This window comes from Crinia signifera, chromosome 12 (assembly GCF_055691185.1).
Source record: "Crinia signifera chromosome 12, ASM5569118v1, whole genome shotgun sequence".
NCBI lineage: Eukaryota > Metazoa > Chordata > Amphibia > Anura > Myobatrachidae > Crinia > Crinia signifera.
The window spans coordinates 51,446,093-51,473,953 of record NC_139228.1 but is presented as its reverse complement, the minus strand read 5'-3'; the positions used below and the strand labels follow the sequence as shown (position 1 = coordinate 51,473,953).

Here is a 27,861-nt window from a genome sequence, read left to right as displayed (position 1 = left end):
CTTTGCTGCTATATATCATATTGGTGTTTTGTTTTTTCTTTGTTCCGTAGTATTTTCTGCCCCCACGAGAATACAGAAGAGGCTCTACTGCTGCTGCTAATCAGTGAGTCCATGGTAAGATACATGTGTCCACCTGTACTATGTACTTTGTACTGAGAATGCAGCCTATCCAGTCACTAGGAGCCAGTGACATCACTAAGAGTGCCGCCTATCCATTCACTAGGAGCCAGTGACATCACTAAGAGTGCCGCCTATACATTCACTAGGAACCAGTGACATAACTGGGAGTGCACCCTACCCAGTCACTAGGAACCAATGACATCATGAGAGTGCAGCCTATCCAGTCACTAGGAGCCAGTGCCATAATTGAGAGTGCAGCCTATCCAGTCACTAGCAGCCAGTGACATCACTGAGGCATGATATGTGCATTATGTCCATACTAGCCTGGAACCCCAAAGGAGGAGGTAACGGCTCCTGCAACAGTGGGGTAGCGGAAATGGACCTCATCCCACAGAGGGCCCAACTATGGCCCCCGGCCCACTGATACCCTCCCCTCGCGTCACTGACTATACCCCCCACGCTGGCTCTCCCTCCAGTCAGGGCCCCTGACATGCTGGCCCACCCTCTAGTGCCACAGGAGGACAGCCTTTGGACCCATCCATGCTGGCTGTGGTATGCTGTAGGGGAGATGGCCTGTGAAAGCCTTTTCACTGTTGCCCTGTGAGAAATGAAATCAAGATGGCACCACTAATGGATGCCTAGGATCTGTGCCACCCAGCCTAAAATATGTACCCCGTGTCTCCCTCTCCTGTTTTCTTTTTTTATGGTTTACCTAGCTGGCTGTTTCAAAAACAGTGGCGCCACTAAATGGCTGCCTGGGTGCTGTGCAGCTCAGCAAATATGTTCCCCATGTCTGTGTCCCTTATCAGTATACCTCTAGTGCACATCTGTACGTGTGTTATATCTGTACTGTCACTGTGCTACTTGTTCCTATCCTGGCTGTTGCACAGCAATCCAAATCGAATTCCTAGTATACGCAAGTTTACCTGGCTAAATAAAGCTGATTCTGATTTATTTTCCCTGTGTTTGATGTGCAGGCTAACAGGGATGCAGTGCTAAGCCGGATCCCGGAGCACAAGAACGATCGCATTATCAGTCTGCAGAGCGCGTCTGTGGTGTATGACCTGCTGACCATTGCTCTGGGGAGGAGGGGCCAGTATGAGATGCTCTCAGAGGTAATCCATGACCTTAGCATGTAAGCTGGCCCTTGGTATGTATGAAGAGAGCAGATTAGTACTGGTAACAGTAATACAGTTAGTATATAATATGGCATAATGTAACAGCGTGCATTCAGTACAGTATATGTCAGGGCTGGGCAACACCGGCCCTCCAGATGTTAATGAACTACACATCCCAGGATGCTTTGCATTAGTTTTGCTATGTGGACATGCTGAAACTGATGCAAGGCATGCTGTGATGTGTAGTTCATCAACATCTGGAGGGCCGGTGTTGCCCAGCCCTGGTATATGTGCTTCATTATCATCAGCTGCTCATTCAAGATGGCTGCCCTTACTCATCATACATGTACTGTAATTGAAGCAAATGACCCTACTGTAGAATAATGAACATCTAAGTCATCATAACCATAAAATGGCATGCTCATTCTCTTTTATACCTTCCTAGAAAGACTTACTCAGTCTGTCACCTCCTTACGCATAGAATGTCGCTGGCTTTTTGGTAATGGTGATAAGTGGGGGAATAAATGCAGTAGTGCCATACCAGCAGTTCCCATGGGTATAGACAACCGCTTCTATTACATCAGCCAAACAAGTGGGGGAATAACTGCAGTAGTGCCATCCCAGCAGTTCCTATGGGTATACACCACCGCTTCCTGGTGCTAGTATTGCGCCCAGATCACATTACACATGTAACCAATGACACATGGTACCCTCAGACTAATATAGCATTTCAGCTAAATTGGAGGCGATGTATTAAGCCCCAGAGAGAGGGATGCTGGGTCCACAGTTGGAGGACAGATCAGCCATTGGCCTACCTGACAACTAAGAATCGTCGGTCTGATGTGTTGTCTGATGTCATCATTTACATGTGCCCGCCCACTTCTATTACATCAGCCAAACAAGTGTGGGAATAAATGCAGTAGTGCCATCCCAGCAGTTCCCATGAGTATAGACCACCGCTTCTATTACATCAGCCAAACAAGTGGGGGAATAATGGCAGTAGTGCCATCCCAGCAGTTCCCACAGGGATAGACCACCGCTTCTATTACTTTACCCAAATAAGTGGGGGAATAATGGCAGTAGTGCCATCCGTGCAGTTCCCACGGGGATAGACCACCGCTTCTATTACTTTACCCAAACAAGTGGGGGAATAATGGCAGTAGTGCCATCCCAGCAGTTCCCACGGGGATAGACCACCGCTTCTATTACTTTACCCAAATAAGTGGGGGAATAATGGCAGTAGTGCCATCTCAGCAGTTTCCATGAGGATAGACCACCGCTTCTATTACTTTACCCAAATAAGTGGAGGGAAAAACTGCAAAATGGGAAGTTTGATTTTTTTTTTTTTACTCTTAGGTTAAATGTGTTTTTTATTTTGCAATGCCATCCTGGTGCTAGTATTGCGCCCAGATCACATTGCACATGTAACCAATGACACATGGTGCCCTCAGACTAATATAATAGCATTTCAGCTAAATTGGAGGCAATGTATTAAGCCCCAGAGAGGGATGCTGGGTCCACAGTTGGAGGACAGATCAGCCATTGTCCTACCTGACGACTGAGAATCGTCGGTGTGATGTCATCATTTGCATGTGCCCGCCCAGTTGTGATGTCATTCACCGACAGCCGCTGTGGCAAGGATACAGGCGGTACACACAGCATGATGCGCTGCAGATATATCCGCTGTTGGCGTGGTGCAGGTGATATATCCGTGTGCTGACACATGCAGTCTGATGCCATCATTACACAGAGATAGAACATTGGCAGTTATAGTCTTGGTAAGTACAATATATCCCATATGTGGTATACAGTATTTGCACTAGACACGTCCATGGCCTCTGGCTGTGACTTGCCCGTGTTCAGTATTAATCCTCAGAGTTTACTCTGCCTCTGGTTGTTGCTTCAGTTATAAAGCCAAGCGTAGGATTCTATGTCCCTACCTTTGTTTGCTGTATATCTCTATGTGCAATACATAAGCAAAATATATGCTGGCGATACTGGCCAGCTGTTGTCTGCATTGTAACCGGTCTCCTATCCCCCCTGCAGTGCTTGGAGAGAGCCATGAAGTTTGCATTTGAAGAGTTCCACCTCTGGTACCAGTTTGCACTCTCCCTGATGGCTGCAGGAAAGGTGATGTCATGTCCTGTTCTCCGTTTCCACTTTGTGCGTCCAGTCCGTCCACAGTGCTCACCGTGCTGTCTGTGCAACCTTTACTAGTGTCTGAAAAGCAGAACATTAATGGAGGTATTCAATCTTGGGTCACGGCTGTCGAGGTGGCCCGACCGCCGTGACCCTGTCCCGTTCTCGGTCTGCTCAAACGAGAATTTGTCAGAGCGGACCGAGCTGTGGAGCTCTGCAAACCGCTATGTGCTTCTAATAGAGAGGCAGTAACAATACTGTACAATACTGTGATTGGGTGAGACCGTCCGCTGGGCTCTCTAAACTATTACCTGTAACCCACATACAGTCAGTGGTGCAGAGCGGAGACCTGTTTTATCCTTTGTTATTAGGGGTTAGAGTGCTGGGTCCGCATGGGGCAGGGATGTACAGAAAACGGTACTTATTTCCTAGCATGGCGAACATCGCATAAGATTGTATGCCTTAATTAAAGAATACAATCTATACAATTGAAAAGATTTTTAATTGTATGTACATTACCGCATCTTATGGATCTCATCTTATGGATCTCATGGATCTTATGCATCCATAAGATGCAAAAGATCCATCAAAACCAACCGGAAGCGTGGCGAGCGGCGGTGGCACGCGTCCTCCGACCTTTTCATACCCCCACTATCCACTTCGGCGTGGAGTTGATTTTATATAGTGTAGCGAGCCACCGAGCCCGAAGCGTGGCGAGCGGACGCGTAATACCTGTGAAGTAATGCGCGGCCCCTCGCCACGCTTCGGGCTCGGTGGTTCGCTGCGCTCGCCACACTATCTAAATTCAACTCCACGCCGACGTGGATAGTGGGGGTATGAAAAGGTCGGAGGACGCATACCGCCGCCCCTCGCGGGCTCGCTGCGCTCGACACGCTTCGGGTTGGTGTTGATGGATCTTTTATCTTATGGCTTCTTATGGATTATATGCATCTTATGGATGCATAAGATCTATGAGAGCCATAAGATGCGATATTGTACATACAATTAAAAATCTTTTCAATTGTATAGATTGTATATCTCGTCGATCTCGTCCCTGCACAAAGACATAAGATGCATGCAATGCTTGCGATATCGTCCCGACACATACAATCTAGATCGTGCTAGGAAATAGGTACACAGAAAACACCTTTAGCTCTGTCTGCAGATTGTAGAGGGCATAGATTGGGCATTAACCCACGGGGGCACTGGAGCCTCCCAATGATTTCCACCCTAACATCAACTATCTCGTCATCTCTCCATCCAGTCTGCCCGAGCTGTGAAAATACTGAGAGAATGTATCCGCCTGAAGCCTGAGGACACCACCATCCCGCTGTTGGCTGCCAAGCTGTGCATGGGCTCCCTGCACTGGGTACGTTCGGCTCAGGACCTTTATATTATACAGCTATAGCAGTACTTCTTATACGTAATGCTCCTCGTGCCAGCGCAGGTACCTGCAGCGCAGCACTGACCTCCTGTGTGTAATGTCACTGTTACAGACTTCTGTTCTAACATTGGCAGATGGACGAGGCTGAAAGATTTGCCAAAATCGTTGTTGATTGTGGAGAGAAAAGTTCGGAATTTAAAGCCAAAGGCTTCCTGGCCCTGGGACTGGCGTACAGTTTGCAGGCCTCAGATGGTAGGAAGTCCCGGAATGGGTCCTTTCTTATTGGCTAACCCTGTGCATGACAGGTTTACCTTCAGGCAAATACCAGAGGCTCCCAAACGTGGTTTAACCAACTGTCTCATTTAAAAATCAACAGTAGATGCTAGTGCTTCTTGGGGCAATGAGTTTGAGAAGCACTGCTCTAGGCAGCAATGGGAAAGGTATTACCTTTCTCTCTAGTGGACAAAACCATGTTGCACTACAAGGGGGCAGTTGTAACATGTGTAGATAGAGTTAGATTTGAGGGAGTTTTTTTTTTTCTGTGCAGGGTAAATACTGACTGCTTTATTCTCACACTGCAATTTAGATATCCGTTTGAAACACACCACCCCCCACCCCACCCCCCCCAAAAAAATCGAACTTTTTCCATTAAAAAATGTGCTTGCGATCCAGTCTGAATGAGGCCCTATGTTCTTTCTTTGTTTCCTGTGCTCCATTTCCCTGTTTAGTAAATCAGGGCACAGCTGGGTAAATGCTAACCCTGAGTCTCTCCTTGTTATGTTGCAGCCTCACTGCGCGGGATGCAGGAGGACCTGCAGAGGAAAGCTCTGCTTGCCTTTCAGAGGTGAGTGCGAGAACCTCCCATCCGGCATCAATATGTACTGGGCCAGCAACCAATATGCACAACATGAGTTACTGGGTCATAATCCTTCCAACAAATTCTCCCCAATGGTCTCTGTGTGAATCTGTCCACTGCGAGGAAATCAAATGGTATCCTGGCAAGGTGCTTTCTGTGATCAGCTACCAGTTATTTGCACTTGCAGAACTTGCGCTACCTAGGAGGTGTTGCTCTCATTGTATGGCCTGGAGGGGGCGCTGTTGAATTATTTTGTTATTTGCTGCAGGCATAGGGGGCATAAATGTGTTCTACCAAACCGCTTATACTGTACAGTGAGCAGACACAGCCAGATTAGGAGACTGGCAGAAGAATTGGCGTACAGATACAGTACATGTGTGCAATCACAGATACATGCAGAAACATGTCTTCCTCCTCATAATGTCTGAATTTCTCCTCTTCCTCTGCCCAATACATGCTGCCCAGTTACACTCCAACTAGTGCCCCTCACAGAGAAATGCCCCCCTCCCTACTGCTCCTGCCATGTACCCGTGTCACCAGATATCTTCTGCCCATACATTGGTTACAGGGGTCATTATGGATTCTCCCTGGGACTCTCCATGGCCTGTTTGTACTAGCGCCAGTGTGCAGCTCTGTATGTGCCCATGTTAATCTCCATCCATGGTGATATTGGAGTGTTATGTCTTTCCTTCACTTTGCAAGTTACAGTAACTGCAGACCGTGTAGTAGGGTCTCTGTAGCTCACAGAGGGGGCTGCAGTTAGTGTGCGCTTTGCATATGACAGACACACCGTACATACGAAGCACTGATTACAGGTCAGACTGCTGGAAGAGACCACTCGGTAATGCTACAGTAGACTATGTCGTGAGGATGTTACTGTATGTTCAGGAGCAGCTTATTAGACGCAGCTAATAGAGATTGGGCCACCAGGACGATGACTGTGATGTTCCGTCTTCCTCGAGTTCAGGTGTTAAGTCCTCTATAACACAACACTAAGCTATGTGTATTCCTACATTCTGTTACAGCTGTATTATGTTATATACTTTCTAATCCTCAGGGCACACAGCCTGTCACCCACTGACCACCAGGCAGCGTTTTACCTGGCACTGCAGCTGGCCATATCCAGACAGGTAAGTGTCCCTGATCCAACATATGATGCCTCTGTATGGCTGCAGGTCTGGGGTGACGCCAGGGAGGGGAAGCGGTACACTGTGCAGTGCGAGACCAGTGTCAAATACAGGAGGTTATATATCTGCATGCAGAGACACAGTGATTCCCTATATAGTCCTTGTCTTGCCTCACATGCTCATGTGCTCAGCAGAGACTCTGATATTTGTGCATTCTAGATTGTAAGCTCTGTAGTACAACGATGCACAGGCTGGGTGGGTCTGCGGGTTCCCTTCTGTGTGTCTAGTGATGATCTCTGAGAATCCGCGCGATCCATTATTCTGTGTACACAAGCTATGGAGTGAATAGAGCTGGATAATGATATGTATTGGGGTCAGCAGCGCTGGGAGGAGTCGGTATGACCGGTGGGAAGCCTACGTCTTTAGCCAACCTGTTTAGCATATTGCACTCCCAGCTCTGCACTTTGGACAAGGCTGCTTTGCATACTCTAGAGATGCAGCTCTGTTGCTCCAGCTCGGGTGTTCTGCCACCACGTACTATATACAGCTGCAGAGCCAGGGAATTACAGGGCAGCTATGAGAGACTGCCGCCTTGTTCTGTTCTATCATTGTATATGGAGATTTACTCCCAGAAACCATAAGCCCAGCATAATGTGCTGGTTACGGAAAGAGGTATGAAAATTTCTAGTGATGTCACTGGCTCCTACTGACTGTATAGGCTGCGCTCTCAGTGATCTCACTGGCTCCTAGTGACTGGATAGGCTGCACTCTCAGTGCTGTCACTGGCTGCTAGTGACTGGATAGGCTGGCCTCTTGGTAATGTCACTGAATCCTAGTGACTGGATAGGCTGCACTCTCAATGATGTCGCTGGCTGCTATTGACTGGATACGCTGCGCTCGCAATGATGTTGCTGGATCCTAGTGACTGGATAGTCTGCACTCCCAGTGATGTCACTGGCTGCTAGTGACTGGATAGGCTGGCCTCTTGGTGATGCTACTGAATCCTAGTGACTGGATAGGCTGGCCTCTTGGTGATGCCACCGAATCATAGTGACTGGATAGGCTGCACTCTCATTTATGTCACTGGTTGCTAGTGACTGGATATGCTGCACTCTCAATTATGTCACTGGTTGCTAGTGACTGGATAGGCTGCACTCCGAGTGATGTCATTGATATTTGTTATTAAGCCTTTTTACTGCAGTCCCACAGATAACAGATTTATATAAACCAGTGGTTCCTAAGCTCGGCCCTCAGGACCCCAAACTGTCCATGTTTCCCAGTTACCTGTGAATGTGTAAAATGTGAGAGGCGGTAACTCACGGTCCTCAGGATCCCTAACAGACAGGTGATAGGGAACCACTGGTGTAAACAATATACTTTTTGTCTTTTTCTTAATAAATATTTTCCTTGTATCAGTCTGTAATATGCACTGACACTGATCTTCATTTCCACATAGAAGAGTCCTGGATGATTTATAGTCATGTAATGTATGGGTGTCATTCTATGTGTCTTGTCCAGATCCCGGAGGCTCTGGGGTACGTTCGGCAGGCGCTCCAGCTCCAGGGTGATGACTCCAACTCCCTCCACCTGCTGGCGCTGCTGCTCTCTGCCCAGAAACATTACCACGATGCCCTGAATATCATTGACATGGCGCTGAGCGAGTACCCTGAGAACTTCATGTGAGTACTAATAGTACTGTATTATTCCGGCATGGTGCCGCACTGGTTACCTGCATCATATGGCTGCAGAGTGTGGGAGAACTCTCGTACTATGTAGTATACAGATCCTGAGGCTGATCCTTAATGTGCTGGGGGAACGTGTCTCTGAATCTCTTGTATAAGGAGGGTGGGAGCAGGTGCTGTTCCTCCTTATGGATGCTCTCTTTCTGGGTTCTAGCCTGTTATTCTCCAAGGCAAAGCTGGAATCTCTGTGCCGGGGACCCGACGAGGCGTTGCTGACTTGTAAACACATGCTGCAGATCTGGAAGTCCTGTTATAACCTCACCAATCCCAGGTACCTATTCCATTCATCGCTGGCTGATCTTCTGAATGCCCCCGATACCCAGACTGCTCTGTTTCTTATTACACATTAATGAGTATTTGTTTCAGACCTGGGGTAAGTTCCCAAGTCAGGAGGCAGTTGTGGTTTTTGTGTACCAGGATACTGCGGAAACGTTAAGAGATACACAATGAAATGTTCTCCCATGCACTGGCACTGTACCCACGTGCATGTGAAGGGGGTTTTATTGGGTCTGACATGGTTTGGAACCAAATACTATGTCCATCCCTGGACTTAAATGAGCGATGTTTATAAGTGAAGTGTGGGGACATGAGTATATTTGTAGCATATACACGTTGGGATTCGCAGCGACTGTTGTCCTATTGCAGTGACTCAGGACGTGGCAGCAGCTTATTGGACAGAGCCATCGCAGACAGACGGCAGCTGAATACAATCACTATGCCGGACTTCAGTGACCCGGAGACAGGTGAGGTTCCCCTCTAGTCTGGTGTCTATAGGGGGTATAGTGGTCATATGGCTGGCAGAGGCAGCATGCTCGGGTTACTGGTGCCATCACTATCTATGACAGCAAAGGGGGGGGGGGGGTGCAGCGAGTAACTTGGGGGTTGTACAACTTTGTACATGCCAACATCCTACATTTACTATTGGCGTAGTCTCTGTCTCTTGTGTATTCGCTATCCACGGCTTGAAGGATTCCGCTCATCTCTTTCTCTAACATTGTTCTACATCATTTTGTGGGACAAGCCTAGAATCATTTATTTGGTGTGGTTTCCCCCTCATGTACAGCCTTCTCCTCACTAACACATCACTCATCTCCTGATATACTCTGTGCTGCTGGGGAGTCTGCTTCTCCCACTATATATATAACTCTGTCTGTGGCTTCCCACTGCCTCCATTACCCTCCTCCCATCATGTCACTGCCCCTGTCACATGCAGCCCTGTCCTCACTGACACATCTCTCATCTCCTGATATAATCTGTGCTGCTGGGGATCTTGCTCCTCCCACTACATAACTCGCAGTCTGTGGCTCCCTGCTGTCTACATTCTGCTCCTCAGCCCTGTCCTCACAGACTCATCACTCATCTAGGGGAGCCTATACAGATGTGTGCTCTGTCATTTTGGTGGTAAGCAGCTACCATCTGTTCAGGTTGTAGCAGTGATTACAAGCAGCCTGCTGCAACTATCCACGGATGTTTCATGCTATGGAAGCGGATGCAGCCATGCTATTACCACAACCTGTTTGTAAGCAGACAGGTCTGGGTTTTCTGCAGTGCCAGTGTGTGTATTGCTGGCGTTAGTACAGTGTAGAAGATGCTACAAGTCACTCTGCAAGCGCACCTGTCAATCACCCTCTCTTTCGTGCCGTCAGAGTGTTATGTGTGATTGACAGCTGTGCTCTGCAGAGGATCCTGTATATGATCAGGGTATGTACCTTGACCCAGTTATCCAGCTCCCCTTCTTGGCTTTCATTGTTCTTCTCTCGCTTTGTCTTCTAGCATCTGAGTCCTCTTCCCTCTCAAGACCAGAATCACCTCTCCACCTGTTTGTCTCCTCTCATCTCCCTCATTCACCTTCCAAACCTGACCCCGTAACCAGGGCAAGCGCTGAGCCATCCTCTGGGCCCGATCCTCCTCTGTGTAACTGATTTCCTGCTTGGCATGGGTCATGCCCCTTTTCTGGTGATCTGCAAACTGGATACGTACCTCTCACCCATGCCAGGGTCACCCGACAGCTGGCACACTCCCTCTGTGACACATTGAGGGCCCCTCTTTGCAGACCCTCAGGAAACGCGCTCCGCCGGGGGTGGGCTCTGACTTTATTTGCTGTGACGCTTTTGCATTTTGTTTTCATTTGTGATTTATATGCAGTGTTTGAAGGCCGCTCTCCAGACTTGTCTCATGGGTTTGACTCCATGTTTTCAGTGTGTAAGTAATGCTGGCACAACCCATGACCTTGCTACTGGCACCCCCTATCCAGCAGTAGTCACATGATTACTGCCAGCTCTACCATTCTCTGCCAGCAGGGGGTCTAGTGTCACTGGACACCCTGGCAGCTAAGGGTGCTACCCACTGCACATTGTGATTACAAGGCCTAGATGCCACGGCCTTTCTCTTTAATTATTAAAGAGACAGTATTCATTTCTGACAGCTTCAACACATGGCTATTTCAGGAGGGCTCGTTATTTAATAATAGAGGTGCTGAGCGGGGGGTCACCCAAGTGTATTATCTCCATGCCCGCTGTGTGTGTGCTGACCGTACAGATCAGTACTGTCTCTCTAATAAGAGCCTGACAATGTGATGATTGCCCCACATTAACCCTTTGCAGTGTGCAGCACAATGTGCATGTGAGGCCCTGGTGTCTTTGTGCCTGAACACAAGAGCATGCACTTATTACCCCAGACCCAGCAGTTTCCCAGCTTCCTTTCCCACTGTGAAACGGTTACCGGTCCTTCCTGCCCAGTATCCCTGTTGTACGGGCAGATTCTTTCCTTGTTGTTGGTTTATGGGCATGATATTTTTACATGTGTGTTGGATTTGGTGCTTTGTGTGTTGAATGACTGTATTGTGTACACATGAAGAGAACGCTTGCTGTAAGGTCCCCTTGCCACCATTTATCAGCTGTACTGATCTGTAGCCACGTACCTGTCTGAGAATGCTGGGACTTATAATTACACAGAGAATGCTGGGACTTATAGTTACGCTGAGAATGCTGGGACTTATAGTTACGCTGAGAATGCTGGGACTTATAGTTACGCTGAGAATGCTGGGACTTAGTTACGCGGAGAATGCTGGGACTTATAGTTACGCGGAGAATGCTGGGACTTATAGTTACGCGGAGAATACTGGGACTTATAGTTTCGCTGAGAATGCTGGGACTTATAGTTACGCGGAGAATGCTGGGACTTATAGTTACGCGGAGAATGCTGGGACTTATAGTTACGCGGAGAATGCTGGGACTTATAGTTACGTGAAGAATGCTGGGACTTCTAGTTACGCGGAGAATGCTGGGACTTATGGTTACGCTAAGAATGCTGGGACTTATGGTTACGCGGAGAATGCTGGGACTTATGGTTCTGCGGAGAATGCTGGGACTTATGGTTCTGTGGAGAATGCTGGGACTTATGGTTCTGCGGAGAATGCTGGGACTTACGGTTCTGCGGAGAATGCTGGGACTTACGGTTCTGCGGAGAATGCTGGGACTTATAGTTACGCAGAGAATGCTGGGACTTCTACAGTAGTTAAACGGGGAATGCTGGGACTTATAGTTATGCGGAGAATGCTGGGACTTATACAGTAGTTACACGGGGAATGCTGGTGTTCTAGTTTTGCGGAGAATGCTGATCTCCTGTTACAGATCACTGCGGAGATTACTAGCACACAGGTTCCAGCTTATCCGCTAATATCCCTGGAGAATGGGGCATTCTGTCTGCTGCACACAGAGGTCTTTTCATCTGGCAAAGGCTGGCAGACAGGACCCAAACCCTAACTCTCCATAAGTAGAATCCTCAGACCTGGCAATGGGAGGATGTTACAGTGACCCGTATCCACTGTCACAGAATCTCTGCCAACAAAGCCGCCCCACCAAGTATATACATCGCGCTACAGAGTAACTCTTCAGCGATGCTCCTTCTATCAGTGACACCGAAAAAGTGTTTCCTTCACCATGAATCCCTTCATTGCAGAATATTACTGTGGGCAAGGGGAGGTCTGGGCACAGAGCACCGCAGGGAACGAGGAAAGGTCATGTGATGTGGGCATTGCACGCACCCCTGGGGGAATAACTGTTGTGCAGCTTCGGAACCCCACTGTACAGACTGCATAGTAGTAACAATAAGCCCCAATAAAAGGCACATCTGTACAAAGGCTCAGGCTGCCAGGCAGGCTATTATGGGGTAAACATGTGCTGGTGTCACAATTCCTCATTTGCATTCTCAGCCCATTGCAGGATAAATAGAAATATATTGATACTGCAATGTGCGAGTCTGTAACGCCGGTCCGCCCACATCCGGACAATGCAGAGTTTTAAGAGAACTGAGCCGTCTTGGTCCACAGGGGATGAAGCCAAGTTATAAACTGATCCAGTATTCAGAGCGCCGGAACTAGTGATCTCACTGAGGTACGAGGCACTTGACGTCTCAGTGAGGTCACTGGCTCTTGGTGAGTTGTCAGACTGTGTGCAGTGTAACAGGCAGCAGCGTTTTCCCCCGGAATGTTTTATTTGCCCCCTGTAGAGTCTGTGTATGTTTCTCTCCTATAGGTGTCATGTTACCAGGAGGTGCCCGCTCAGGTACTGCCACAGCTGTAACATCACTGGACATCTCCTCACGTGTGTGTGTGTGTCCGTACTGCGGTGATTGGGCTGCTGCACGTGTTGCACACATGGATAAATGCTATTTTACAGCGTATGCCCAGTGCACGACTTTTATAGGCTGTAGCAGAATTTGCCATTACAGTTTGGGATTTAAACACATCCATGCTTGAATGCAGGTGGCGTAGTGAGTACCTCAGTAAATTAGATTGAACTATCTGGACTCCAGCATGGATCTCCTTATCATAAGTACTGTAATGGCAGAGTTTGGGAAACCCCGGGCTACTCCTCATCCCCATTTCTCACTTCCACAGGTTCCGTCCATGCGACATCCATCGCAGCATCGCGCGTAGAGCAGGCGTTGTCTGAGGTGGCATCTTCTCTGCAGAGCAGTGCTCCCAAGCAAGGTCCTCTGCACCCCTGGATGACTCTGGCACAGATCTGGCTGCATGCAGGTAAGGGTCAGGATAACACAATGTTGTATACTGTAATGATTACTCAGCCCCCTACTCTGTGCTGCGTCTATTTGTCTCTGATTTAGCCAGGCAGGCTGCAATGTGAAAGCTTCCCATAACTATAAGGAGGGAGTATATTGTGCCTGTCAGTCTGGGAGGTGTACAAATAATCTGAGGTATTTCTCCTTCATCCACTAGGTGGCACTGGAGTTACATTGGGGAATAGAAGGCGACCACAGGGAGCATGGGCACTTTAAATATAAAATTAGTGTGGCCAACTCCTCCCCTTCTACTTCCCCTCTCAGGCAGTCTTAGATTGTGCCCCCAAGGGAGCAGGTCACACTTGTGCTCACTCCTGGGCATTTTGATAATAGTTATAAAGCAGCAAGTTTTTTTCAATGAGGACAGGCAGACTGCTTCTATCTGCCTGCTACGTGGGAAGCCTGCCGGAGGGAGCCGGCGGCTGCTGCTGCTGCGGTTTGCACCCGGCTCCCTGGCTGCAGAGACCACCGTCTCTGGAGATGAAATGGGCGCCGCTCACCGAGGCGCGTGCCGCGATCCTCCACCAGCCTCACCGCTGACCGCAGTGCTGCAGCTCTGTGAGTATACCCTGCCTCGCTGTTAGCAGCGGAGGTCAGGGCACTTAAAAGGCGGCTAAAGAAGAGGATTTATTTAAATCTGGCGCCATGGAGAAGGAGCTTCCGGACGGGGGGGTGGAGTTACAGCGCGGTGCCCCAGCTATCCCCAGCGTTACAGGGTGCAGGCGGTGGCCATTTTCTTTGTACTTGGTGCTGCTAGACACGCTGCTGGAGGCTCTGTATTACACTTGCATGCTTTCCCAAGGCTGTTGCACATCCCTAAACTCCTGGTGACCGTCCTGCTCTACCCGGGAGATATATATATAGATAGATAGATATACCGCTCCTTGTGTGTGTGTGTGTGTGTGTGTGTGTATATATATATATTTACATACCATAGCGCTGTTTAGACACTGTGGCAGCTTCTCTCTTTTACTGTCTATCCCATCCAGTGTTTCTATCTGGATCTTCTATACCTACAGTACTCTCCCTTGGGTGTGTGGTAGTGTGTAGACTTGTCTGTGTGCCTTATATTTGTAATAATGGCAGGGGGAAGCTCCAAGAGGATTGCTTTTAAAAAGTGTACTTCTAAATTCATACCTTCCTCAGAGAGTAATTTATACTGTGATAAATGCACTGAAAATCCCCCTCTGACACAAGCCCCAGCGGACCCCCCTTTCTGAGCTACACAGCTCACAGATGTCATGTCACGTTTATCATCTAGAAGCCAGCAGAGTGATTTAGCCTCTGCGGTACATAGCCTCACTAGATCCTTGGCTCCAGGGCAATCTGAATCTTGCCCTTCCTCCTCTAAACCCCCCCCCACACACACACTTTGCAAAGGAAGAGGGCCCCTCCACAACAGGTGGACTCCCCTCATTCTGATGACATACCAGAATTAGAAGTGGGTGAATTTGCCCCCCCTGAGGAGGAGGAGGAGAAAGTGCTGGCTTTTGACACAGCGCCTGCACAACCCTCTCGGGATTGAAGATTTAATTGACATGGTCAAAGTTGCTTGTAATGTAACGGACAGAGTGGATACTCCTGCCCGACCCTCCCTTTTTAAAAAAAAAAAGCAAAAACAGTCATCCAACTTCCCCACTGCGGAAGAATAAGATGGCCATGTAAAGGAGGCTTGGAGTCATCCAGACAAATGTTATCAAACCCCTCGTTTTTATTGAATTACCCCTTACTGCCAGAAAGAGGGTAGAGATACCCCCTTCATTGGATTCATCTGTGTCACCGCTGTCAAAAAAAAAGGTCCTCACGGTTCCTGGGGCCACCACCCGTAAGGACATCTCTGACCGCAAGTTCGAGATCACCCTGAAATATATTTTTTCAGCCTCTGGAGTGTTACAGCGACCGGTGCAAGTCGGATGCTGGGTTAATAAGGCCATAGGTGTGTGGGCCTTACAAATCTCAACTGAGATACGTGAGGATTCAGTCCCTGCTATTGTCATTCAACTGTAAGAGCAGATTCAGGAAGCCTCAACATTTCTGATGGAGGCATCCTCAGACATTTGTATAGTTGCAGCTAGAATTTCTGCGCTATCTATTTCTGCTCGAAGAAATAGTCCAGTGTGGCAGGCGGACGCTGAATCTAAAAGAGCAGTGGAGGCCTTGGCCTTCAATGGGGAGGTCCTGTTCGGCCCGAGCTGGATAAATGGATATCCCAGGCAACAGGAGGTAAGTCTCACTTCCTCCCTTCGGCAGCACCGCCTTCTTCTCACAGGACCACCCAGGTTCCTTCCTTTCGGTCCTTTTGCCCCTCAAACTGATTTAGGGGTTGATCCAGAGGTGGTGCTCCATCACACCGAGGTTCTAGAGGTCGCAACAGAGGGCACCTCTACAGCCACACTGGACCCCAAGACTACCAAGCCCACAGCATGATGGTCTTCCGTCCCATCTGGAGGACCCCAGAGTGGGAGCACGACTCCGGAACTTCAGTCACGTCTGGCTCCAGTCCTGTCAGGACTCATGGGTAAGGGATCTTGTGGCCCTAGGCTACAAGATCCATTTCCGTTTATCTCCCCCAAACAGGTTCTTCAAGACAGGACGGCCAGTTCCTCCAGAGAAGGGGCAACTGTTATTGGCAGCCATTGCCAAATTGAGAAACACAGGAGTGGTGGTTCCGGTCCCTGCAGAACAGCGTACCTAGGTCTACTACTCCAGTCTTTTTCTCGTGCCAAAGCCGGATGACTCCTTTACGCCCCATTCTAAATTTAAAGGATATGAACCCATACTTGCAGATAGTCAAATTCAAAATGGAGTCCCTGCAGTCAGTGATACAGGGGTTGGAATAGGGAGGGTTCTTGGTATCTATCGATATCAAGTAGGCGTACCTACACATCCCCATATGGCCCCCTCACCAAGCATTCCTTCGTTTGCGCTGAAGGATTACCATTGGCAGTTCCAGGCACTATGATTTGGCCTCTCGTCAGCACCTCTGATTTTCACCAAGGTTATGGCGGTGATGATGGAGGTTCTCCGCACTCAAGGTGTGACAATCATACCTTATCTGGATGAACTTCTGCTGAAGAGTCTTTCTCGGGAGACCCTGCTGGAGAACATTCTTCTCAGTTTGAGGATCCACCCATGGGATATCAGGGTTCTCTACTTCAAAAAGTCGCAGCTTCAACCCAGCTCAGCATCGTTTTGTTTCTAGGGATGATCCTGGACACAGTCCAGATGAAAGTCTTTTTACCACAGGAGAGTCTCCGTCTATTACGCCCTTCTCCAGGCGAAACGTCTCCTTCAGGGCAAGGCCATCCGTGTCCAGTCAGACAACTCCACGGCCATGGCGTACATCAACAAGCAGGGAGGCACCCACAGTTGCGCGGCCATGAAGGAGGTAGGCAGAATCCTGCTTTGGGCGCAGACTCACGCTCTGTCGGCCATTTTCATACCCGGAGTAGAAAACTGGGAGGCCGAATTTGTCAGTTGGCAGGATGTACATCAGGGAGAATGGTGCTTACACCCTCAGATTTTTCAGAGGTTGATCCATCAGTGGGGCCGTCCTCAGGTGGACCTGATGGTGTCCTGACACAACTTTCAACTCCCCAGGTACATCGCTCGGACGTGAGGCCCACAAGCAGAAGGGGTGGATGCGCTGTTCACTCCTTGGCCCTTCCAGTTTGTGTACCTCTTTCTGCCGTTCCTGTTGATACCTCCAGTTCTTCAACGCATCTGGAGAGAAGGAGTCACGGCTCTGTTGATAGCACCAGACTGGCCACATCGGACTTGGTACACCAATCTGACAGCACTGCTGATAGACGAGCCGTGGCCCCTGCCTCTTCAGGACGACCTTTTCAGCCAGGGACCCTTCATCTTCCCAGATTTAGGAAGTCTTCATTTGACGGCATGGCTGCTGAAAGGTCCATCCTGAGGCGTGCTGGTATTCCTAGAGCGGTGATACCTACTATGCTACGTGCAAGGAAAGAAGTCACCTCAGCACACTATGACCACATTTGGCGTTCCTATGTGGTTTGGTGTGAGCGGCCTGGTGTTTCCACGACCCTGTTTAAAAAGGCGAGACTCCTCCTTTTTCTACAAGAAAAGGAAAAGAAAAGAAAAGGATTGAGTTTGGGTCTGAAGCTGAATACCCTGAAGGTGCAGGTCTCAGCTTTTTCCAAAAGAAACTGGCCTTCCTTCCTGAAGGTCAGACTTTCTTTCAGGGGGTGGTGCGTTTGCAACAACCCATTCGACCTCCAATGGCTCCCTGGGACCTCGACTTGATTCTCCAGTTCTTACAAACTTCAGTGTTTGAGCCTTTGGAGGAGGTGGACCTTCGCTATCTGACATGGAAGGTGGTCCTTTTACTGGCACTGGCCTCTGCCAGGCGCGTATCTGAACTGGGGGCTCTCTTTTGTCGTTCCCCCCTTCCTTCAGTTCCTTTCTGACAGAGTGGAACTCCGCAATAGTCTGTCCTTTCTACCTAAGATAGTATCTACCTTTTACTTGAACCAACCCATTGTGGTCCCAGCATTCACTGAGGACTCGCCGGAGGCAAGGTCACTATATGTAGATGTAGAATTGTCAGGGCTCTATGCATCTATGTGTCTCGCACAGCCCTATAAGGAAGTCTGATGCTCTGTTTGTCACCTGTGACCCATTACGTCGTGGGTGGCCAGCGTCTAAACAAACACTTTCTAGGTGGATTCAGCTGACCATTCATCAGGCCTATGTCACCTCTTCTCGGACTCCTCCTGTTTGCATAACAGCACACTCAACCAGATCGGTGGGTCCCTCTTGGGCGGCTACCTGAGGGTCTCCCTCCAGCAACTCTGCTGAGCTGCTACATGGTCGGGCAGTAGAACCTTTGTTAGGTTTTACAGGTTTGACACCTTTTGCGGCTCATTGTTTGGAGGCATGGTATTACGGGGTTCTCAGCGCTCACCCACCCGGGTTGGAAGCTCTGGGACGTCCCCAGTGTAACTCCAGTGACACCTAGTGGATGAAGGAGAAAGAAGAATTTTGTACTTACCGTAAATCCTTTTTTCAGAGTTCACAGGTGTCACTAGACGCCCGCCTCAGCGCTGTTCTCTACCTAGCCCTAGGGCAGGTTACCTTTCAGGGTTCTTACCTTGGAGTTTTCCCTGTTACGGTTTTACTACTGTATGTTTTTATGTACACATGGTCTGTTGACTTTGTATGTGTTGTTTTCAGTGTTTTCTCACTGTTCTTCTCTACCTATGTTTTCTTCTATACTTATGTATGTGGTGTTTAACCTCCTCTTTGGAAGTGTGTTTTATCTTCCTGCTCCTTTCCGGGCACAATCTTTAGGACTGCCTGAGAGGGGAAGTACAAGGGGAGGAGTTGGCCACACTAATTTTATATTTAAAGTGCCCATGCTCCCTGCGGTTGTCTTCCATTCCCCAGTGTAACTCCAGTGACACATGTGGACTCGGAGAAAAGGATTTACGGTAAGTACAAAATCCCTCTATAAGACCCCTGCATGCCATTTGTCTGCATGACGGATGCCAGCATTGGATTTAGTGGTTACAGAACCAGGCCATTTTTGGAGTGCCGTAGCTTTTTCAAATATCAGAACCCCTCTGCAGGGTCTGGGATGTCTGCTTCTGAAAACCTAGACTCTGGGCTCAGCACACCTACAAGATGGGGTGATACCCCTCCTTTTTGTAGAAAGGTTCTGGTCACCCCAGCTAAGTGGGACTGTGGGTAATATAACAGGACATACCCCAAACCACAAACTGAATCTGGTCCAAAATGCGCAGGGACCAGGAATAGAGTGCGCAGGGACCAGGGGATTGGGAATAGAGTGCGCAGGGACTTGGGGAATAGAGTGTGCAGGGACTTGGGCAGCGGGGAATAGTGTGTGCAGGGACTTGGGTAGCGGGGAATAGAGTGTGCAGGGACTCGGCCAGCGGGGAATAGAGTGTGCAGGGACTTGGCCAGCGGGGAATAGAGTGTGCAGGGACTCGTGCAGCGGGGAATAGAGTGTGCAGGGACTCGTGCAGCGGGGAATAGAGTGTGCAGGGACTCGGGCAGCGGGGAATAGAGTGTGCAGGGACTCGGGCAGCGGGGAATAGAGTGTGCAGGGACTCGGGCAGTGGGGAATAGAGTGTGCAGGGGCTAGGAGAGCGGGGAATAGAGTGTGCAGGGGCTCGGGGAGCGGTGAATGGAGTGCGCCGGGACTGAGGCAGCGGGGAATGGAGTGTGCCGTGACTGAGGCAGCGGGGACAGTGTGTGCAGTAAATCAGGGAGTGGTGCGCAGTGACTGGCAGCGGGGACAGAGTGTGGAGTGACTTTGGCAGCCGAGTGTGCAGGGAATCCTATCCTAGCGTGTCACTGTACAGTGTAACGATGTATCAGACATTCCACATATTTTGTCCAGAAGCTGGGTCCTTACTTGCTGGGACTGGCTCGCTGGGTCCTTGTGCTTCCCTTGAGGCCAGCTGGGTTTATGGCAAGTTCCTGACCTTGTGTCAGCGACGGATCTGTATGGAAAAATGATCAGAGACGGCCCCAGCAGGGTGAAATTTCACCCTCTGGCTCCGGAGCACAAGCACCCTTTAACCTGCTGTCACATAGACATGATGGAACTTCACCAGCATGAAATGAGACTGATAGACATATTACACACAATTCATGTAGCCATCAGACCTGTACAGGCAAAACCGCGCTACATATGTGCAGAGAGTTAATATCATTCTCTGCTTATCCTATTGCAGATACTGGGCTGACTGGAGCACTGTGTGTTCCAATCACCATATATATATTAGCTGTGCAATAACGTACAGCTAACATGGTAATATAGGTCCGCTGCTGTGTCTGAGGAATCCACACCGGATCACTCTGCGGGACCATCAACTTTCTGAAGCCGATGCCAGTAACCCTGTGTGAGTGGATACATAATGGGTACATTGCCGCACTGACTGAGCAGCGTCCGAGCTCTCCTGTAACATAGTGTTACTAATATACTTCCTTATGGCAGTTACTAAGGTTTCCGATGGTCTTTATTGCTGGGATTAGCTACATGGGTTATGAAGTGCAGCATCAATAGATAATACTAGATCTGTCTAGATAACAGGCTGAGATCAGACAATCTGATTATCAGGTGTTGGCCATGTTGTATTATTCATGCTGTGACCTCCGGGCCAGATAACAGAGTAAGTGCTGGCAGCTGTAGCACTAGCGTCTGTTCCCGATCGCTGTCTAACACCCGATCACATGTAGCAGATAAGGATGTAGATCCGGCAGGATAGATAACAGAGTAAGTGCTGGCAGCTATATCACTACAACTATATTCCCTACCACATGTGTGTATGTGTGGTAGGGAATATAGGGGCAGGGACTGATGTGAATGTTCAATGTCGTATTGATGGCCCTAATTTCTAGCAGGCTGATAGGCTGCATCCTCACCAAGGAAGAGTCAGCCGAGACAGTTGCCGCCATCTTGTAATTAGTGGCAACGTCCCAAGTTATCATGTGAACTAACGTTTACTAATGCTCATGGTCTAGGCTGAAGGTTCATCCTAGTCCTATTTGTTATGGGAACCCTTGTACTCTGATGTCCAGGATACAGCAGCTGTACTCCAGGAAGCCAGGCAGAATGCAGGGCAACGTTGCACAGGGGTAGAAGCATCCCTGTAACACACACTGTGCCTGGATACTGCATACAGAAACAATGGGACCAGAAAGATGCAGTAGTGTCTCTCCATATCACTGCAGCCTGGTGTGGCAGAGAGGACAGCCTCTGACATGGCACAGAGCGAGGCCTGTTCTTGTGTACGCTTGGCATGTGCCAGTCTGTGTCCATATAAAGGCAAACAGCCAGGTGTAGCAGTCTCTGTACTGTGTTCTACTGTATGTATGGCAGCTGTGCTACACGTGGTGATGCTGATAGTTATCATTCCCGGCACCTGGCCGAGAGATACAGCAGGACTGGCACTTTATTTTCCCAAGCCATGAGGGAGCTAAATGTAATATCTCTCCCCCCCCCCCCCCCCCCCCCTTCCCTGTGTCTCTATCCCTCTCATATATTTCTCTCCCCCTCCTTCCCTGTGTCTCTATCCCTCTCGCCATCTCTCTCTCTCTCTCTCTCTCTCTCTCTCTCTCTCTCTCTCTCTCTCTCTCTCTCTCTCTCTCTCTCTCTCTCTCTCTCTCTCTCTCTCTCTCTCTCTCTCTCTCTCTCTCTCTCTCTCTCTCTCTCTCTCTCTCTCTCTCTCTCTCCTCCCCGTGTCTCACTATATTTTTCTCCCCCTCCTTCCCTGTGCCCCTTTCAGACCGCACTAAAAAAGGTATTTTGCCTAGTTTTAACAGTTTTAAAACGGTAATCTGTGCGGTCTGAAAGGTGAGTGATTTTACCGTTTAAAAAAAAAAACAGTTTTTTGGAAACGGTAAAAAAAGCAGGGTCCTACCCATTTTAGACCCGTTTTTTTGCAGTCTGAAACGGTATTTAGGACCCCACACTGGTCCCCCTCTCCCCTGGTACCTGGGCAGCTCGGTCTCCCCCATTAGTACCTGGGCAGCACAATCCGAACCCTCTGCTCCCCTTTCCACAGCGAGGCATGGACACATGTTGCCTGGATTACCGGCTGGCTGTCCAGGTACCGGGGGGTGGGCTGCCTTGTTCCATGGGGAGCAGATGGTTTGGATTGCGCTGCCCACGTCCTAGTGGGGGGGAACCGAGCTGCCCAGGTACCAGGGGATGGGGGGGGTTGGACTGTGTTGCCCAGGTACTAGGGGAGGGGGGACCAAACTGCCCAGGTACTAGGGGAGGGGGGGACCAAGCTGCCCAGGTACCAGGTGAAACTGGTTGAATCTGATGCTGCTTTCACACCGCAAACCTGCTTTAGACCAGGCATTTACATGCAATGTGAAAGGGGTAAAACTTGCTCTGACCCGTTTAAAAAAAAAAAAAAAAACATTTTAAATACCTGGTCTAAGCAGGTTTTGCGGTGTGTGAAAGCAGCATCACCCTCTTACTATCTCTCTCCCCTTTTTCCCTGTGTCTCTGTCCCTCACAATATCTCTCTTCCCCTGTGTCTCTGTCCCTCACTATCTATTTTATTTCAGCCCTCGTTCGCTCCCCTTCTCTTCCCCCTCCTCCCCCTCTACCCTCGCTTTCTACTCCACCTGGTACTCTTTACCTAGAACGGCGCCCGCGAGCCCGAAGCGTGGCGAGCGCAGCGAGCCCCGCGAGGGGACGCGGATACCTTCACAGTTATACGCGTCCCCTCGCGGGCTTCACAGGTATCCGTGGCGAAAAGCGGACACCTGTGAAGCCCGCGAGGGGACGCGTTTACCTGTGAAGGTATCCGCGTCCCCTCGCGGGGCTCGCCACGCTTCGGGCTCGGTGGCTCGCTGCGCTCGCCACACTATTCTATTCTCAACTCCACGCCGACGTGGATAGTAGGGCATGAAAAGGTCGGAGGACGCGTACCGCCGCCCCTCGCGGGCTCGCTGCGCTCGCCACGCTTCGGGTTGGCGTGGATCGTGGGGTGGCGTACAAAATTGGGGGACATTTAAGGGTTAATTCTGCCTATTTGGGCTCTGTAGCCCATTTAACATTGATTCCTATGTGAAAATCGCGGGCATTGAGGCATTGAATGCAAAATCGCGGTCAATCAGGCTTTTTAACATTGTTCCCTATGGGAAAATCGCGGTGATCGCGGGCATCGCGTCGCGGCCGTTTATGTACTGCCCGCGATGTCGCGATCACCGCGATGGGCGCCGTTCTAGGTAAAGAGTACCCTCCACCTTTCTCTATAATTCAATATAGCCTTACCCCAAACCCTTCTCTCCACCCCTGTTCTCTCTCTCCTCTCCCCTACCTCTGTCCCTCCCCCATACCCTTCTCTCTACCCCCTCTTCTCTCTCTCCCCCCCCCCCCTCTGTCCCTCTCCATACCCCTATTTCCACCCTCTGTTCTCTCTCTCTCTCCTCTCCCCTCACTCTGTCCCATACCCTTCTCTCCACCCCTGTTCTCTCTCTCCTTTCCCCTACCTCTGCCCCCCCATACCCTTCTCTTCACCCCCTGTTCTCTCTCTCCTTTCCCCATACCCTTCTCTCCACCCCCTGTTCTCTCTCTCTCCTTTCCTCTCTATCTGTCCCATACATTTCTCTCCATCCCTGTGTTCTCACTGTCCCTCACCTTCTCTCCACTCCCTCTCTCCTCTCCCATCCTCCCTCTGTCCCTCTCCATACCCCTATTTCCTCCCAGTTCTCTCTCTCTCTCTCTCTCTCTCTCTCTCTCTCTCTCTCTCTCTCTCTCTCTCTCTCTCTCCCCTCACTCTGTCCCATACCCTTCTCTCCACCCCCTGATCTCTCTCTCTCCTTTCCCCATACCCTTCTCTCCATCCCCTGTTTTCTCTCCTCTCCCCTCCCTCAGTCCCATACATTTCTCTCCACCCCTCTGTTCTTTCTGTCCCCTCACCTTCTCTCCACCCCCTCTCTCCTCTCCCATCCTCCCTCTGTAGACTACGTGTAACTTTTCTTGGAGTGTGTCCATGCCCCTCTCTCTTTCATGGCAGAGTTGTGTTGGTCACAGTCTGTGCTGTGCCATCTGCAGCTACTGGAAGGGTGAATAGAAAGCAACATTCTGGGGCTTAAATGCCAATGTATAAAATGTTGTTATTTCTAAATATTGTTCTTTTATGCTGACACAGTGTATAGTGATCTAGCAGTGTGCAGGGATCTATCATGTGTCTCTCTATACACTGAGAAAGAGCCTTTTTATGTTGCACTGCGCACAGAGCTGACAATCTAGTGATAATAGACATCTGTGTATCCTCGCAGCGGAAGTTTACATCGGTATAAGTAAGCCATCGGAAGCCACAGCATGTATCCAGGAGGCAGCCAACCTCTTCGAAGCCACAGCATGTATCCAGGAGGCAGCCAACCTCTTCCCAATGTCGCACAATGTGTTATACATGAGAGGTCAGGTGTCCGAGCTCAGAGGAAACATCGATGATGCCAAACGATGGTATGAAGAGGCTTTGTCTATCAGTCCCACCCATGTGAAGAGCATGCAGAGACTGGTGAGAACCCAGAGCAGCCGCTGTATGTAACGTGTTAATCCTGTATGTCATCATGTGTGTTCCAGAAATAATGTATCATCCTTCTTCCATGCGTTTACAGGTAGATGGGGGTAGGGATTGCAGGATAGGACTCAGGGCTGTAGATGGGGGTAGGGATTGCAGGATAGGACGCAGCGCTGCAGATGGGGGTAGGGATTGCAGGATAGGACGCAGGGCTGTAGATGGGGGTAGGGATTGCAGGATAGGACGCAGGGCTGTAGATGGGGGTAGGGATTGCAGGATAGGACGCAGGGCTGTAGATGGGGGTAGGGATTGCCGGATAGGATGCGGCGCTGTAGATGGGGGGTAGGGATTGCAGCATAGGACGCAGGGCTGTAGATGGGGGTAGGGATTGCAGGATAGGACGCAGGGCTGTAGATGGGGGGTAGGGATTGCAGGATAGGATGCGGCGCTGTAGATGGGGGGTAGGGATTGCAGGATAGGATGCGGCGCTGTAGATGGGGGTAGGGATTGCAGCATAGGACGCAGCGCTGCAGATGGGGGTAGGGATTGCAGGATAGGACGCGGCACTGCAGATGCGGGTAGGGATTGCAGGAAAGGACACGGCGCTGTAGATGGGGGTAGGGATTGCAGGATAGGACGTAGCGCTGCAGATGCGGGTAGGGATTGCAGGAAAGGACACGGCGCTGTAGATTGGGGTAGGGTTTGCAGGATAGGACGCAGTGCTGTAGATGGGGGTAGGGATTGCAGGATAGGACGCAGGGCTGTAGATGGGGGTAGGGATTGCAGGATAGGACGCAGGGCTGTAGATGGGGGTAGGGATTGCAGGATAGGACGCAGGGCTGTAGATGGGGGTAGGGATTGCAGGATAGGACGCAGGGCTTTAGATGGGGGTAGGGATTGCAGGATAGGACGCAGGGCTTTAGATGGGGGTAGGGATTGCAGGATAGGACGCAGGGCTTTAGATGGGGGTAGGGATTGCAGGATAGGACGCAGTGCTGTAGATGGGGGTAGGGATTGCAGGATAGGACGCAGGGCTGTAGATGGGGGTAGGGATTGCAGGATAGGACGCAGGGCTTTAGATGGGGGTAGGGATTGCAGGATAGGACGCAGGGCTTTAGATGGGGGTAGGGATTGCAGGATAGGACGCAGTGCTGTAGATGGGGGTAGGGATTGCAGGCTAGGATGTGGCGCTGTAGATGGGGGTAGGGATTGCAGGATAGGACGCAGGGCTGTAGATGGGGGTAGGGATTGCAGGATAGGACGCAGGGCTGTAGATGGGGGTAGGGATTGCAGGATAGGACGCAGGGCTGTAGATGGGGGTAGGGATTGCAGGATAGGACGCAGGGCTTTAGATGGGGGTAGGGATTGCAGGATAGGACGCAGTGCTGTAGATGGGGGTAGGGATTGCAGGATAGGACGCAGGGCTGTAGATGGGGGTAGGGATTGCAGGATAGGACGCAGGGCTTTAGATGGGGGTAGGGATTGCAGGATAGGACGCAGTGCTGTAGATGGGGGTAGGGATTGCAGGATAGGACGCAGGGCTGTAGATGGGGGTAGGGATTGCAGGATAGGACGCAGGGCTTTAGATGGGGGTAGGGATTGCAGGATAGGACGCAGGGCTTTAGATGGGGGTAGGGATTGCAGGATAGGACGCAGTGCTGTAGATGGGGGTAGGGATTGCAGGCTAGGATGTGGCGCTGTAGATGGGGGTAGGGATTGCAGGATAGGACGCAGGGCTGTAGATGGGGGTAGGGATTGCAGGATAGGACGCAGGGCTGTAGATGGGGGTAGGGATTGCAGGATAGGACGCAGGGCTGTAGATGGGGGTAGGGATTGCAGGATAGGACGCAGGGCTTTAGATGGGGGTAGGGATTGCAGGATAGGACGCAGTGCTGTAGATGGGGGTAGGGATTGCAGGATAGGACGCAGGGCTGTAGATGGGGGTAGGGATTGCAGGATAGGACGCAGGGCTTTAGATGGGGGTAGGGATTGCAGGATAGGACGCAGGGCTTTAGATGGGGGTAGGGATTGCAGGATAGGACGCAGCGCTGCAGATGGGGGTAGGGATTGCAGGATAGGACGCGGCACTGAAGATGGGGGTAGGGATTGCAGGATAGGACGCAGGGCTGTAGATGGGGGTAGGGATTGCAGGCTAGGACGCAGCGCTGTAGATGGGGGTAGGGATTGCAGGATAGGACGCAGTGCTGTAGATGGGGGTAGGGATTGCAGGCTAGGACGCAGCGCTGTAGATGGGGGTAGGGATTGCAGGATAGGATGTGGCGCTGTAGATGGGGGTAGGGATTGCAGGATAGGACGCAGTGCTGTAGATGGGGGTAGGGATTGCAGGCTAGGACGCAGCGCTGTAGATGGGGGTAGGGATTGCAGGATAGGACGCAGGGCTGTAGATGGGGGTAGGGATTGCAGGATAGGACGCAGGGCTGTAGATGGGGGTAGGGATTGCAGGCTAGGACGCAGCGCTGTAGATGGAGGTAGGGATTGCAGGATAGGACGCAGCGCTGATGATGGGGGTAGGGATTGCAGGATAGGACGCAGTGCTGAGGATGAGATAAGGACACGGTGCTCTGGAAGAGATGATCCTCATATGCAGGTTTGTGTTCCTTACCTAATGTTCGTCCTTCGGGTACACTTACTCATCGAGTCACTGCTTACTAAATACACCTGTAATAGTGCGTACTGTACTACGCCGGATGCACCATAAATCACAGCATAGCCTATAATACATCACAAGCAGTTCTGACAAGTTTTGTTGTGCTGAGTAAATAAAGCCATGTGTGGCAGACAACCGGCTGTGTGGTGCAGGGGACACGCTGTCTGCATGTACGTGTCACTAGCGTGTTACACAGCCTGCACCAGCAGAGGCCCTCACAGCCTCGTCGTACACTTGTGGCACATATCCAGCTGCGTTACACTTGCGATCAGGTAGGCATGGTGGCATTCCCCCGACGCACTCACCTGCGTTCCCAGTGACGTGGGCCCGAAGCACAGGCCGGCTCTTCCAGTTCCCCGACTAGAGTAGAATGGCTGCGCCCAGCTATGCATCTGGATTATATAATGTAAGTGTGAACTCTGCCCTAATGGTTAACTCATTCCTTGCCAGAACGGTGACCTGAAATCCACAATATGACCCATTCAATGGCACCGGAGTAGCGTACAGACTGTAACGTAAGATTGCGGAGACTGCAGGACCACACCAATGTGTATACAATATTCATGTATTGTGTCCGGTGTGC

At 50.3% G+C, this 27,861-nt stretch overlaps 1 protein-coding gene across 3 annotated transcripts in view; it reads left to right on the top strand.

Moving 5' to 3' along the window:
• TTC7B (tetratricopeptide repeat domain 7B) overlaps nt 1–27,861 on the top strand; it is a 71,480-nt gene that overhangs the window by 39,016 nt on the left and 4,603 nt on the right. Inside the window, exons 8-23 of one of the 3 annotated variants that reach the window (XM_083166395.1) lie at nt 51–114; nt 1,098–1,235; nt 3,285–3,368; nt 4,642–4,746; nt 4,896–5,013; nt 5,548–5,605; nt 6,675–6,747; nt 8,263–8,423; nt 8,641–8,757; nt 9,132–9,229; nt 9,417–9,428; nt 10,260–10,400; nt 10,641–10,688; nt 13,387–13,527; nt 24,366–24,430; nt 24,470–24,607. In XM_083166395.1, the coding sequence (XP_083022521.1) occupies nt 51–114; nt 1,098–1,235; nt 3,285–3,368; nt 4,642–4,746; nt 4,896–5,013; nt 5,548–5,605; nt 6,675–6,747; nt 8,263–8,423; nt 8,641–8,757; nt 9,132–9,229; nt 9,417–9,428; nt 10,260–10,400; nt 10,641–10,688; nt 13,387–13,527; nt 24,366–24,430; nt 24,470–24,607 (1,561 nt within the window). Of the gene's footprint in view, nt 1–50; nt 115–1,097; nt 1,236–3,284; nt 3,369–4,641; nt 4,747–4,895; nt 5,014–5,547; nt 5,606–6,674; nt 6,748–8,262; nt 8,424–8,640; nt 8,758–9,131; nt 9,230–9,416; nt 9,429–10,259; nt 10,401–10,631; nt 10,689–13,386; nt 13,528–24,365; nt 24,431–24,469; nt 24,608–27,861 lie in introns of all 3 variants that reach the window. The other 2 variants (XM_083166393.1, XM_083166394.1) reach the window with 2 other exon arrangements.